This window comes from Staurois parvus, unplaced genomic scaffold (genome assembly GCF_062004578.1).
Source record: "Staurois parvus isolate SC_StPar_1 unplaced genomic scaffold, SC_StPar_1.0 ptg001556l, whole genome shotgun sequence".
Classification (NCBI taxonomy): Eukaryota; Metazoa; Chordata; class Amphibia; order Anura; family Ranidae; genus Staurois; species Staurois parvus.
The window spans coordinates 157,864-171,182 of record NW_028319352.1 but is presented as its reverse complement, the minus strand read 5'-3'; the positions used below and the strand labels follow the sequence as shown (position 1 = coordinate 171,182).

Genomic DNA, 13,319 nt, shown 5'->3' with positions numbered 1-13,319 from the left:
AAATCTCTCCCTAACCAGCGGGAGCTCTATCTCTATCTTATTCTCACACTACGGGCACACGAATGATGCAGAATTCCACTATTTATGGAATTTTTAGCCAAGATAGCTGCCAAAATTTTGCAGGACTTTGGTATCCAATAGCATTGCCATCCTGCCCAAGATGGTTGCCTTGAGCCCATAGTAGGTTAAAATGAGTCCTCAATGGGCTCCTTCCAGCCTGAAGAAACTGCACGGTGCCACCTTTAGCTTGGCTGGTATACTACATCCTCCGGCTGCCTACAAGTATAGTAGACCTTTTCAGTTGGGTAATTCACAGCTGATTTTGCTTTTAGCAGATTACTTTTCTTGCACACAAACAGTATCTTGTTAAATGGGGCTATAGCTCTGAGTTGTAAGCGACTGTGGTTTTGTTTTCTGTCACCAGTGGGTTACTAGAGTGCAACTTTGTGCACTCAGCTTGCATGTGCAGTCCCTCTGTCTTCTTGGCATCTCCTAGGTCTTCAGGACAGGAGTTGACTCTTAGGCAGCATGGCAGTATCCCTACCGTGTCCATATTTGATACCACCTTTCCCTTTGTGCTTTGACTTCCTTCTTACCCGGAGGCTCCAGAGCAAATCTCACAAGGACCTTTAAAACACCGTGCCTCCACAAACTATTGTGTACACCACTTCAGCTACCCCTAGTGACTGACAGTTTGGTTGATAAAACTCCAAATCATTCAGGTAATGTGGTCTAGTGATCATTACTTAAAACCCAATAGACCTTTAAGTTTAAGTCGGCTAAATATTATGTCTGTTAATTCCATAACTATCTATCTACATATAGAATGTTGTTATATCTCAAGTATATCAAAACAAAAGGTGTACAAAGTCTTACAGTTTGTTTTCTTTAAAATCTACTGGTGTTTAAGTAGAAAGCCTGTCTCCTGCCAGCATGCTGCAGAGTGGAAAACTTGCTCTCTGTGTGAAAGCAGTGATTCTTTTACAGTGTTCAACACATCTCTTGCTGAGTTAGAGATGGAGCTCTCCAATCGGCAGGGAGCATGAGGTTTAGAGATGAGGTAGACCTTTGCAAAAACATACTTTGCAGCTGCTGGCAGGAGTTAGGCTTTTCTACTCGGGCTGTGGCTGCTTTAGAAAGGAAACTAACTGTAAGTTTTTTTTCTTGTTCTATATTTTTATTAACAATTTCAAATGCAAAAACAGCAGACAAGCATTGTATGCAGCCTACCATGCACAATGGTCAAACAGGGTATTCACAACAATGTCTAACTCATACAGTATTTTGGGGACAGAGAGGCATAAGCCTACAGTAACCAGCTGGCAGTGATGTATAGGTTAGTCACACAAATCGAAATATCACTGAAATAGTGTGCAAAGATAAAGAAGAAAGTAGTAGAGCTGGAAAAGTAGGTAAAAGAGAAATGATAGGAAGCATTGAGGCAAAGAGTGGGATGCAGAAGGAGTGGCTGGGAGAGAAGTCACAACCTAAGCTATTGTTTCAGGTACAACCAATACAACCAATTATAGGTTCAATAGGCAATGGTCAAAATTCCTCTGCAAAAGAATGAGGAACTCTTTTTATTATGTACCTGGAACATTTTTAGCTGATTTAAACTAAGGGTTAAATTTGGTTTTAAGACTGTATTACACGTGTTCAGTCAGTTAAAAACTGCAGAATGGGGATCATTTTCAGCATACATTACACAGTGGTTATGCTGTTATTAATGCCAATGTCTGCATGTTAGAGGTTTGAGATACTGACTGTGAGGCACACCAATCTGGAAAGATGTACATCATGCAAAGAAGTCTTCTAGTCCACTGCCCAAGTCTACTGGCCTGTGTCTTTAGAGTGTGGGAAGAAACCCACCCAAGCAGAAGGAGAACATCTAAACTCCTTGAAGATTCCTGATTGGGATTTTAACTGGGGACCCCACTGCTACAAGGCAGAAATTCTAACCACTAAGCCAGCATGGTGCTTCTTATCTGGTTGTCCTTTTGTGCCAATTTCTCAGTGAGCCTCCTGCTTTCTATGGCCTTGGATTTTGAAGCCCTCTAGAGCCGAATTGTCACATATACATAAAAAGAGCACTGATTATTTTTGTTACTAGTCTCTACTATACTGTATGTGTTTAGTGAATGTGGGAAAACTTGAAGTTAGACTCAACAACACTTTCTATGCTTATGCAGCTCCTGGAACTGTTTGATAGTGAAGATCCTCGTGAGAGGGAATATTTGAAGACAATTCTGCACCGCGTATATGGAAAATTTCTGGGACTCAGAGCTTATATCAGAAAACAATGCAACAACATTTTCCTCAGGTACAGTTTACAAGAATTAGTGTTTTTTTATGGTCCGCGCTTTTGTAATGCTTGTGCTACTGATTGTAGAAAGGAATGCAATTATATTATCACTTGCCATCCAGAGGATTTACCCCCCTTCCTGACTAGGCCATTTTTTGTGTTACGGCGATACGTTACTTTAACTGACAATTGCTTGGTCATGCAACGCTGCACCCAAATGAAATTTATGTCCTTTTTTTCCCACGACTTGAGCTTTCTTTTGGTGGTATTTGATCACCTGTACGGTTTTTATTTTTTGCACTATAAAAAAAAAATGACTGACAATTTTTAGAAAAAAAACAAGTATTTTTGACTTTTTGCTATTAAACATGTCCAGTAAAAAAATGTAAAAAATCAAATTTCATCATAACTTTATGCCAAAATGTATTCTGCTACATGTCTTTGCTAAAAAAAAATCCCAATACGTGTAAATTAATTGGTTTACATGATAGTTATAGCGTTTACAAATGGTGGTATATATACTAGGATTTTTTTTTTTCATTTTTACTAGTAATGGCAGCGATCATCGACTTTTAGAGGGACTGCGGTGGACATTCTGACACTCGGGGGAACTGACTTTGTGTCAATGACATCCCCAGTGACACCAATATAGTGATCAGTGCTAAAAAAAAAAAAGCACTGACACTGTACTACTAACGGCACTGGGTAGGAAGAGGTTAACATGAGAGGCGATCAAAGGGTTAACTGTGTGCTGTTTCACTGTAAGCTCTGTGTGTGTACTTCACTGTAATCACACTGCTGTGGATGGCTGTGCTGTGCAGGAGCTGACAGGGAGGAGAACTGTATTGTTGCATCCACAGCAGTGTACTCGAACAGTTTAGTACACAAAACAGTCCTCCTCCCCGTCGGAGATCCTTGGAAATCACCGGGCGCCGGCAAGTAATTACCGTCCGGGGCCCGGTGATCGACAGCTGCAGCTGTGAATGGCGGCGCAGGTAGGGCATGTGTGCCCCCTACCCAGAGATGCTAAATCACATATATATCACTGTATGTAGCCAAAAACAACAAAAACAGTACAGCTGTAATGCCCGCCAAACCTGTGTCAATTGAATCAGCATGTGAATAGACTGATGCAAGACAGAAAGAATTGGCTTGTTAAGATTTAGTAGACTTCAACAAAATGTCGGCTATCTGCACAAAAACACCGACTCCCTGTAGCATGAATGTGGGGACTCTACATGTGGAGAGCAGGAGCTGAAGCCATCTTTTACTCTGCTTATTCACATTCATGCTACAAGGAGTTGGCATCTATGTGCAGAGGGCTGCCATTTTGTTGAATATTATACTGTATGTTTCACTTCTTTACAAGTCATAGCAAAGTTATTGTCCATAGAATGAAATGGTACCGCTCAAATACCCCCCAAACCTGTGTCAGTTGGATCAGCATGTGAATAGACTGGTGCAATACAAACAGATTCAGGTCTTCTCGCTTCACCCAGGGCTCATTCACAAGTGTGTTGATTATACAGAATGGAGCAATGCTCATTATCGTGCCTATAGCATATATGATGTGTTTATGATGTTTTCGTTGTGTTTATTAAGTATTGAAAAAGCTTCAAGAATGCTTAATAAATGCAGATGAAAGTGTTGCTTTTCTAGTGCTGAAAAAGGAAGTGATGTACAGGAAATGATCTGCTTCGAGGTGTGGTTAAGTGTGTGATAGCAGACATTTTTGTGATTTCTCTGCAAGATGGATTTTATACTTTGATCTTTTTAACACTTGGCTTGGTCCAGCTCCACTTTGCTGAAACAGAAAGCTTTGCCCCTGGCAATAATGCTCAATGGTTCTGCTGCTACCTGGTACTGTCAGTATTGCTGGTTTGATTACCACAGGCTGCTCTGTACAAACAGGAATTGGATAGAGGTGCTCTGCCCTACTTCTCCTTTATTTCCCAGTGCATTCTGGGATACAGGAACCTCCACTGCCTCTCCCCTAGTGCCCAGCTAACATGTTATAAATGCTTCACTAACACGCCATAAATGCCATAGGTGCTGTTAAGGTGCGTTTACAGAGCATTACCATTGAAATCAATGGAGGTGGCTGATGAGCATCGCTGCTTCATGAAAGCAACATGTTACTTAAGTTTTAACACAACACAATGCTACTGCTCCTGTGTGAACTGCACTGTGTGGTGCCATTATAATATTCATGGCAGGCATTGAAGGGCTTTAAAAATGCTGAATAAATGCAACCTAAGCACAGTTTATTGAAGCATGTGTGAATGAACCCTCACTGTTCGCACAAGAAACTGAGAGCAGCGAGAGCCATAGGCTTCTGCTACTCTCAGTCAAATCCTGTGAAGAGGGAGCAGGGGTGTGGCCAAGCCAAGCTGTGTGCGTATCTATGGACCAGACCTTGCTGTTGGCCCATAGGAGACCATATTAAATCGATTGTTTCTGTGCTTCTAAAAACTCACTGAAAACACACATTTGTTAACCTTGCCTTAAACACTTGTCACAACTTGCACATAAAAGTGGACAGTGTTTATTATTTGGTTTTTACATTTGTTTTTTTAATTTTTATGATTAGTATGTTTGTTAATCATTTCTGATATATCATTTCTGATATCTGAGAGTTATTTTACACTATGCTGATATCATGTGTAGATCTGAATTCAGCGCAGCATTTATTTCTGTCACACTTGATATGTAGTCATATTTCTGCTCTTAACAATATCTGCATACCAGCTTGTCTCAAGTGCACCCTAAAGCATGTACGTTTTTTAACCCATGTCCTCTAAATGTATATTAGTGCTTTTTAAGAAATCCCTTATGCCAGTTCCCAACGCATACTCACTGTAGATGGGTCACTGGAAGGCTCAGGAATTTTGTGTTGGGGGTGTCAGGGCTCCCAGGTATGACCAGAGGTGTGTGACTGAAGCAGGGAAACGCAGACCTCAGATATGTTATAAACAATATAATTTATTAACACTAACAGTACAAACATAAACGCAGTGCAATACTAAAACATAATATGGTGCAAACAAACCAAACCACCCACAGATAACAGTATATACAAGCAAGCGTCGTCAGGCAGGCCGGGTCAATATCAATTGGGCAGGTAGGTACAGGGGGAGCAAGCGGAGAATGGTCGGGGTCACAGGCCAGGTTCAGCAGGTAGCAAGCAGCATAGTACAGAGGGTCAGGCAGAGGGATGGTCCGGGTCACAAGCCAGGGATCAGAACAGGTAGCAAGCAGCGTAGTACAGAGGGTCAGACAGAGGGATGGTCAGGGTCACAAGCCAGGATCAGAGCAGGAGAAGTCAGCAAAGGACCAGAAACAGGATGCAGGACAGATACAGGGCCCAGGACAAACACAACACCAAGGCAGAGTCTGCAAGTCTGGCCATCCCTTAAATACACCAGTATCATCAGTTCCAGGTGTTAGCTGGCTGAAAGGTTGAGTCTCTGATTGCTGGGAGCACCCGCTGGCCAGCCCTGGTACTGCAGATCAAAAGGCAGGTGAGTCCCACCATTGCTGGCCAGTCCATTCCTAACAGTACCCCCCCCTCAAGGAGCGGCCTCAGGACGCTCCAAACAGTCCTAGCTGGGCAAAATGTTCCACCGCCCGGGTCTGGCAACTGGCGGGAAATCAAAGACTGGCACACCGGGCAGGACTCCGGGCAGCGGCACACCGGGCTGGACTCCGGGCAGCAGCACACCGGGCAGAGGCACACCGGGCAGAGGCACACCGGGCAGAGGCACATCGGGCAGGACTCCGGGCAGAGGCACATCGGGCAGAGGCACATCGGGCAGGACTCCGGGCAGAGGCACATCGGGCAGGACTCCGGGCAGAGGCACACCGGGCAGAGGCACATCGGGCAGGACTCCGGGCAGAGGCACATCGGGCAGGACTCCGGGCAGAGGCACATCGGGCAGGACTCCGGGCAGAGGCACATCGGGCAGGACTCCGGGCAGAGGCACATCGGGCAGGACTCCGGGCAGAGGCACATCGGATTACCAGGCGGAGCAGCAGGCACCGGGCCCCCGGGCGGATCAGCAGGCACCGGGCCCCCGGGCGGGGCTACAGGCACCGGGCCCCCGGGCGGAGCAGCAGGCACCGGGACCCCGGGCGGAGCAGCAGGCACCGGGACCCCGGGCGGAGCAGCAGGCACCGGGCCCCCGGGCGGGGCGACAGGCACCGGGCCCCCGGGCGGGGCAACAGGCACCGGGCCCCCGGGCGGGGCGACAGGCACCGGGCCCCCGGGCGGGGCGACAGGCACCGGGCCCCCAGGCAGGGCGACAGGCACCGGGCCCCCAGGCGGGGCGACAGGCATCGTGCCCCCAGGAGGGGCGACAGGCATCGGGCCCCCAGGCGGGGCGACAGGCATCGGGCCCCCAGGCGGGGCGACAGGCATCGTGCCCCCAGGCGGAGCGGCGGGCGCCGGACCCCCAGATGGAGCGACAGGTCTCGGGCCCTCAGGCGGAGCGGCGGGCGCCGGACCCCCAGGTGGAGCGACAGGTCTCGGGCCCTCAGGCGGAGCGGCAGGCGCCGGACCCCCAGGCGGAGCGACAGGTCTCGGGCCCTCAGGCGGAGCGGCGGGCGCCGGACCCCCAGGAGGAGCGACAGGTCTCGGGCCCCCAGGCGGAGCGGCGGGCGCCGGACCTCCAGATGGAGCGACAGGTCTCGGGCCCTCAGGCGGAGCGGCGGGCGCCGGACCCCCAGGTGGAGCGACAGGTCTCGGGCCCTCAGGCGGAGCGGCAGGCGCCGGACCCCCAGGCGGAGCGACAGGTCTCGGGCCCTCAGGCGGAGCGGCGGGCGCCGGACCCCCAGGAGGAGCGACAGGTCTCGGACCCTCAGGCGGAGCGGCGGGCGCCGGACCCCCAGGTGGAGCGACAGGTCTCGGGCCCTCAGGCGGAGCGGCAGGCGCCGGACCCCCAGGCGGAGCGACAGGTCTCGGGCCCTCAGGCGGAGCGGCGGGCGCCGGACCCCCAGGAGGAGCGACAGGTCTCGGGCCCTCAGGCGGAGCGGCGGGCGCCGGACCCCCGGATGGAGCGACAGGTCTCGGGCCCTCAGGCGGAGCGGCGGGCGCCGGACCCCCAGGTGGAGCGACAGGTCTCGGGCCCTCAGGCGGAGCGGCGGGCGCCGGACCCCCAGGTGGAGCGACAGGTCTCGGGCCCTCAGGCGGAGCGGCAGGCGCCGGACCCCCAGGCGGAGCGACAGGTCTCGGGCCCTCAGGCGGAGCGGCGGGCGCCGGACCCCCAGGAGGAGCGACAGGTCTCGGGCCCTCAGGCGGAGCGGCGGGCGCCGGACCCCCGGATGGAGCGACAGGTCTCGGGCCCTCAGGCGGAGCGGCGGGCGCCGGACCCCCAGGTGGAGCGACAGGTCTCGGGCCCTCAGGCGGAGCGGCGGGCGCCGGACCCCCAGGCGGAGCGACAGGTCTCGGGCCCTCAGGCGGAGCGGCGGGCGCCGGACCCCCAGGAGGAGCGACAGGTCTCGGGCCCTCAGGCGGAGCGGCGGGCGCCGGACCCCCAGGAGGAGCGACAGGTCTCGGGCCCTCAGGCGGAGCGGCGGGCGCCGGACCCCCAGATGGAGCGACAGGTCTCGGGCCCTCAGGCGGAGCGGCGGGCGCCGGACCCCCAGGTGGAGCGGCGGGCGCTGGACCCCCAAGCGGAGCAACAGGTCTCGGGCCCCCAGGCGGAGCGGCGGGCACCGAGACACCAGGCACGACAGTGGGCTCCGAGTCAACTGGTATGACCGCAGGCACTGGGTCAGACATTGGATGGTCTGGCTGGACAGCGGGCATCGGGTCACCAGGCATCAGGTCATTTGGCTCGACAGCACCGGGCCCCCGGGCGGGGCGACAGGCACCGGGCCCCCAGGCGGGGCGACAGGCACCGGGCCCCCAGGCGGGGCGACAGGCACCGGGCCCCCAGGCGGGGCGACAGGCACCGGGCCCCCAGGCGGGGCGACAGGCATCGGGCCCCCAGGCGGGGCGGCGGGCGCCGGACCCCCAGGAGGAGCGACAGGTCTCGGGCCCTCAGGCGGAGCGGCGGGCGCCGGACCCCCGGATGGAGCGACAGGTCTCGGGCCCTCAGGCGGAGCGGCGGGCGCCGGACCCCCAGGAGGAGCGACAGGTCTCGGGCCCTCAGGCGGAGTGGCGGGCGCCGGACCCCCAGGCGGAGCGACAGGTCTCGGGCCCTCAGGCGGAGCGGCGGGCGCCGGACCCCCAGGAGGAGCGACAGGTCTCGGGCCCTCAGGCGGAGCGGCGGGCGCCGGACCCTCGGATGGAGCGACAGGTCTCGGGCCCTCAGGCGGAGCGGCGGGCGCCGGACCCCCAGGTGGAGCGACAGGTCTCGGGCCCTCAGGCGGAGCGGCGGGCGCTGGACCCCCAGGCGGAGCGACAGGTCTCGGGCCCTCAGGCGGAGCGGCGGGCGCCGGACCCCCAGGAGGAGCGACAGGTCTCGGGCCCTCAGGTGGAGCGGCGGGCGCCGGACCCCCAGGAGGAGCGACAGGTCTCGGGCCCTCAGGCGGAGCGGCGGGCGCCGGACCCCCAGATGGAGCGACAGGTCTCGGGCCCTCAGGCGGAGCGGCGGGCGCCGGACCCCCAGGTGGAGCGGCGGGCGCTGGACCCCCAAGCGGAGCAACAGGTCTCGGGCCCCCAGGCGGAGCGGCGGGCACCGAGACACCAGGCACGACAGTGGGCTCCGAGTCAACTGGTATGACCGCAGGCACTGGGTCAGACATTGGATGGTCTGGCTGGACAGCGGGCATCGGGTCACCAGGCATCAGGTCATTTGGCTCGACAGCACCGGGCCCCCGGGCGGAGCGACAGGCACCGGGCCCCCAGGCGGGGCGACAGGCACCGGGCCCCCAGGCGGGGCGACAGGCACCGGGCCCCCAGGCGGGGCGACAGGCATCGGGCCCCCAGGCGGGGCGGCGGGCGCCGGACCCCCAGGAGGAGCGACAGGTCTCGGGCCCTCAGGCGGAGCGGCGGGCGCCGGACCCCCGGATGGAGCGACAGGTCTCGGGCCCTCAGGCGGAGCGGCGGGCGCCGGACCCCCAGGTGGAGCGACAGGTCTCGGGCCCTCAGGCGGAGCGGCAGGCGCCGGACCCCCAGGCGGAGCGACAGGTCTCGGGCCCTCAGGCGGAGCGGCGGGCGCCGGACCCCCAGGAGGAGCGACAGGTCTCGGGCCCTCAGGCGGAGTGGCGGGCGCCGGACCCCCAGGAGGAGCGACAGGTCTCGGGCCCTCAGGCGGAGCGGCGGGCGCCGGACCCCCAGATGGAGCGACAGGTCTCGGGCCCTCAGGCGGAGCGGCGGGCGCCGGACCCCCAGGTGGAGCGGCGGGCGCTGGACCCCCAAGCGGAGCAACAGGTCTCGGGCCCCCAGGCGGAGCGGCGGGCACCGAGACACCAGGCACGACAGTGGGCTCCGAGTCAACTGGTATGACCGCAGGCACTGGGTCAGACATTGGATGGTCTGGCTGGACAGCGGGCATCGGGTCACCAGGCATCAGGTCATTTGGCTCGACAGCACCGGGCCCCCGGGCGGGGCGACAGGCACCGGGCCCCCTGGCGGGGCGACAGGCACCGGGCCCCCAGGCGGGGCGACAGGCACCGGGCCCCCAGGCGGGGCGACAGGCACCGGGCCCCCAGGCGGGGCGACAGGCACCGGGCCCCCAGGCGGGGCGACAGGCATCGGGCCCCCAGGAGGGGCGACAGGCATCGGGCCCCCAGGCGGGGCGGCGGGCGCCGGACCCCCAGGAGGAGCGACAGGTCTCGGGCCCTCAGGCGGAGCGGCGGGCGCCGGACCCCCGGATGGAGCGACAGGTCTCGGGCCCTCAGGCGGAGCGACAGGTCTCGGGCCCTCAGGCGGAGCGGCGGGCGCCGGACCCCCAGGTGGAGCGACAGGTCTCGGGCCCTCAGGCGGAGCGGCGGGCGCCGGACCCCCAGGCGGAGCGACAGGTCTCGGGCCCTCAGGCGGAGCGGCGGGCGCCGGACCCCCAGGAGGAGCGACAGGTCTCGGGCCCTCAGGCGGAGCGGCGGGCGCCGGACCCCCAGGAGGAGCGACAGGTCTCGGGCCCTCAGGCGGAGCGGCGGGCGCCGGACCCCCAGGTGGAGCGGCGGGCGCTGGACCCCCAAGCGGAGCAACAGGTCTCGGGCCCCCAGGCGGAGCGGCGGGCACCGAGACACCAGGCACGACAGTGGGCTCCGAGTCAACTGGTATGACCGCAGGCACTGGGTCAGACATTGGATGGTCTGGCTGGACAGCGGGCATCGGGTCACCAGGCATCAGGTCATTTGGCTCGACAGCGGGCACCGCGTCATCTGGCAAGGCAGTGGGCTCCGAGTCAACTGGTATGACCGCGGGCACTGGGTCAGACATTGGATCGTCTGACCGGACAGCGGGCATTGGGTCACCAGGCATCAAGTCATTTGGCTCGACAGCGAGCACCGCGTCATCTGGCAAGGCAGTGGGCTCCGAGTCAACTGGCATGACCGCGGGCACCGGGGCAGACATTGAATCGTCTGGCTGGACAGCGGGCATCGGGTCACCAGGCATCAGGTCATTTGGCTCGACCGCGGGCACCGCGTCATCTGGCAAGGCAGTGGTCTCCGAGTCAACAGGCACGACAGTGGGCACCGGGTCATCAGGTACCGGATTGTCTGGCTCGACAGCGGGCATCGGGTCATCAGGTATGACAGCGGACACTAGGTCACCAGGCATCAGGTCATTTGGCTTGCCAGCGGGCACCGCGTCATCTGGCAAGGCAGTGGGCACCGAGTCACCAGGTACGACAGCGGGCTCTGAGTTAATTGGCACGACAGCGGGCACCGGATCAGGTACCGGATCATCTGGATCAACAGCGGGCATCGAGTCAACTGGCCTAATAGGATCGTCAGGCTGGATCAGTTCATCATGCTGGGTAGAGGCATTAGGCCGAGTAGAGGCTTCAGGCCGAGTAGAGGCATCAGGCCGAGTAGAGGCATCAGGCCGAGTAGAGGCATCAGGCCGAGTAGAGGCTTCAGGCTGAAGAGAGGCATCAGGCCGAGTACAGGCATCAGGCCGAGTACAGGCATCAGGCCGAGTAGAGGCTTCAGGCCGCGTAGAGGCTTCAGGCCGAGTAGAGGCATCAGGCTGCGTACAGGCATCAGTCTGAACCACGGAAGGCAGGCTCACCGGTTTGGATACTGGCAGGATGGTATTGGTTGGAAAGAATTTTCGCTTTTTTCTGGTTTTAACTACTGGAGCACTGCAAGTAAACGCAGGTCTGCAAACGAATGGAGCAGCTGGAGACAGAGAAGAACTGGAGGATGGAACAGGAGAGGGAGCAGTTGCTACAGAGGGCTTTTTTACAGGGTTAAAGGCAGGATAGGTGCAGCGAGTGGGAACAGGGTACTGACATGCGGTAGATAGCCAAGTATACTGGGCTGTAACTGGAGGAGCTGGTGGGAATACAGGAGTAGAGTTAGAAGCAGGACTGGGTCTTTGTAAGCTGACTGAGGCTGGGTGCAACAAATCTGTCCATGTCTGCAGTAGGGGTTGAACAAAGCTGAGCTTACACAAAGTCTGTCTGGTCAATGACTGCACTGCGTTTATACAATCTCTCAGTGTCTGTGGTGAACATGTGGAATAACGCTCCAGAAAGTAACCCACATCATCCTCTAATAACCACACCAGGGACTCTACCTGGTCTGCACTAAATGGTGGCAAAAATTCATCCCTGCATTCGGGGGAACCAGATGAAACCAACTCTGCACAAACCTCAATCAATGGCTGCACCTCGGAGAACACTGTGCCCTGATCTACTAGAACATGAGCGAGCCGTATACATTCTAGCAATTCATCCCGGGTATACTCCTTCAGAGTTTGATAAGCATACTCCCTGTCATCAAACACTAGCAGATATAAATACTCAACCTCCTCAAGATCCATCCTTCCCATCAACAAGCCAAGATGGCTTCCCTGTGCAGCCACTTCTGGTCAGGATTGGCCTTGGTGTAATGTCAGGGCTCCCAGGTATGACCAGAGGTGTGTGACTGAAGCAGGGAAACGCAGACCTCAGATATGTTATAAACAATATAATTTATTAACACTAACAGTACAAACATAAACGCAGTGCAATACTAAAACATAATACGGTGCAAACAAACCAAACCACCCACAGATAACAGTATATACAAGCAAGCGTCGTCAGGCAGGCCGGGTCAATATCAATTGGGCAGGTAGGTACAGGGGGAGCAAGCGGAGAATGGTCGGGGTCACAGGCCAGGTTCAGCAGGTAGCAAGCAGCATAGTACAGAGGGTCAGGCAGAGGGATGGTCCGGGTCACAAGCCAGGGATCAGAACAGGTAGCAAGCAGCGTAGTACAGAGGGTCAGACAGAGGGATGGTCAGGGTCACAAGCCAGGATCAGAGCAGGAGAAGTCAGCAAAGGACCAGAAACAGGATGCAGGACAGATACAGGGCCCAGGACAAACACAACACCAAGGCAGCGTCTGCAAGTCTGGCCATCCCTTAAATACACCAGTATCATCAGTTCCAGGTGTTAGCTGGCTGAAAGGTTGAGTCTCTGATTGCTGGGAGCACCCGCTGGCCAGCCCTGGTACTGCAGATCAAAAGGCAGGTGAGTCCCACCATTGCTGGCCAGTCCATTCCTAACAGGGGGGGATGTTTGCTAACGGTGCACAGGAAGATTAAGATATGAATGTTAGATCTGATATTTTGGAGAAGACAACACTTTATCTGGATGCTAGCAGTGTAGGTGGATGGGACATGTGGTACTTTTTAATATTGAAATTTGTATACTATAAATCCCTGGTGCTCAACCTGCTCTCCCAGGGATGCATGTGGCCCTTGGGTCAGTAGTAGCCAGTTCTAGAGTTAGTGGTAAGGTGAGCTGGACAATTATTTTTACAGGTTATCAAAATGCAGACAAAGTTATTACTTGAACCCAATTATCCTGTATTTGGTGGCTTACCACAAAGACAGGGACCCCTTGTAATGGCTGTTAGCA

General features: G+C 56.6%; 1 protein-coding gene across 4 annotated transcripts in view; it reads left to right on the top strand.

Moving 5' to 3' along the window:
• PPP2R5B (protein phosphatase 2 regulatory subunit B'beta) overlaps positions 1–13,319 on the top strand; it is a 124,448-nt gene that overhangs the window by 72,520 nt on the left and 38,609 nt on the right. For all 4 annotated transcript variants that reach the window (XM_089662815.1, XM_089662814.1, XM_089662813.1 and 1 more), the window contains one exon: positions 2,190–2,320. In XM_089662815.1, the coding sequence (XP_089518941.1) occupies positions 2,190–2,320 (131 nt within the window). The remainder of the gene's footprint in view (positions 1–2,189; positions 2,321–13,319) is intronic.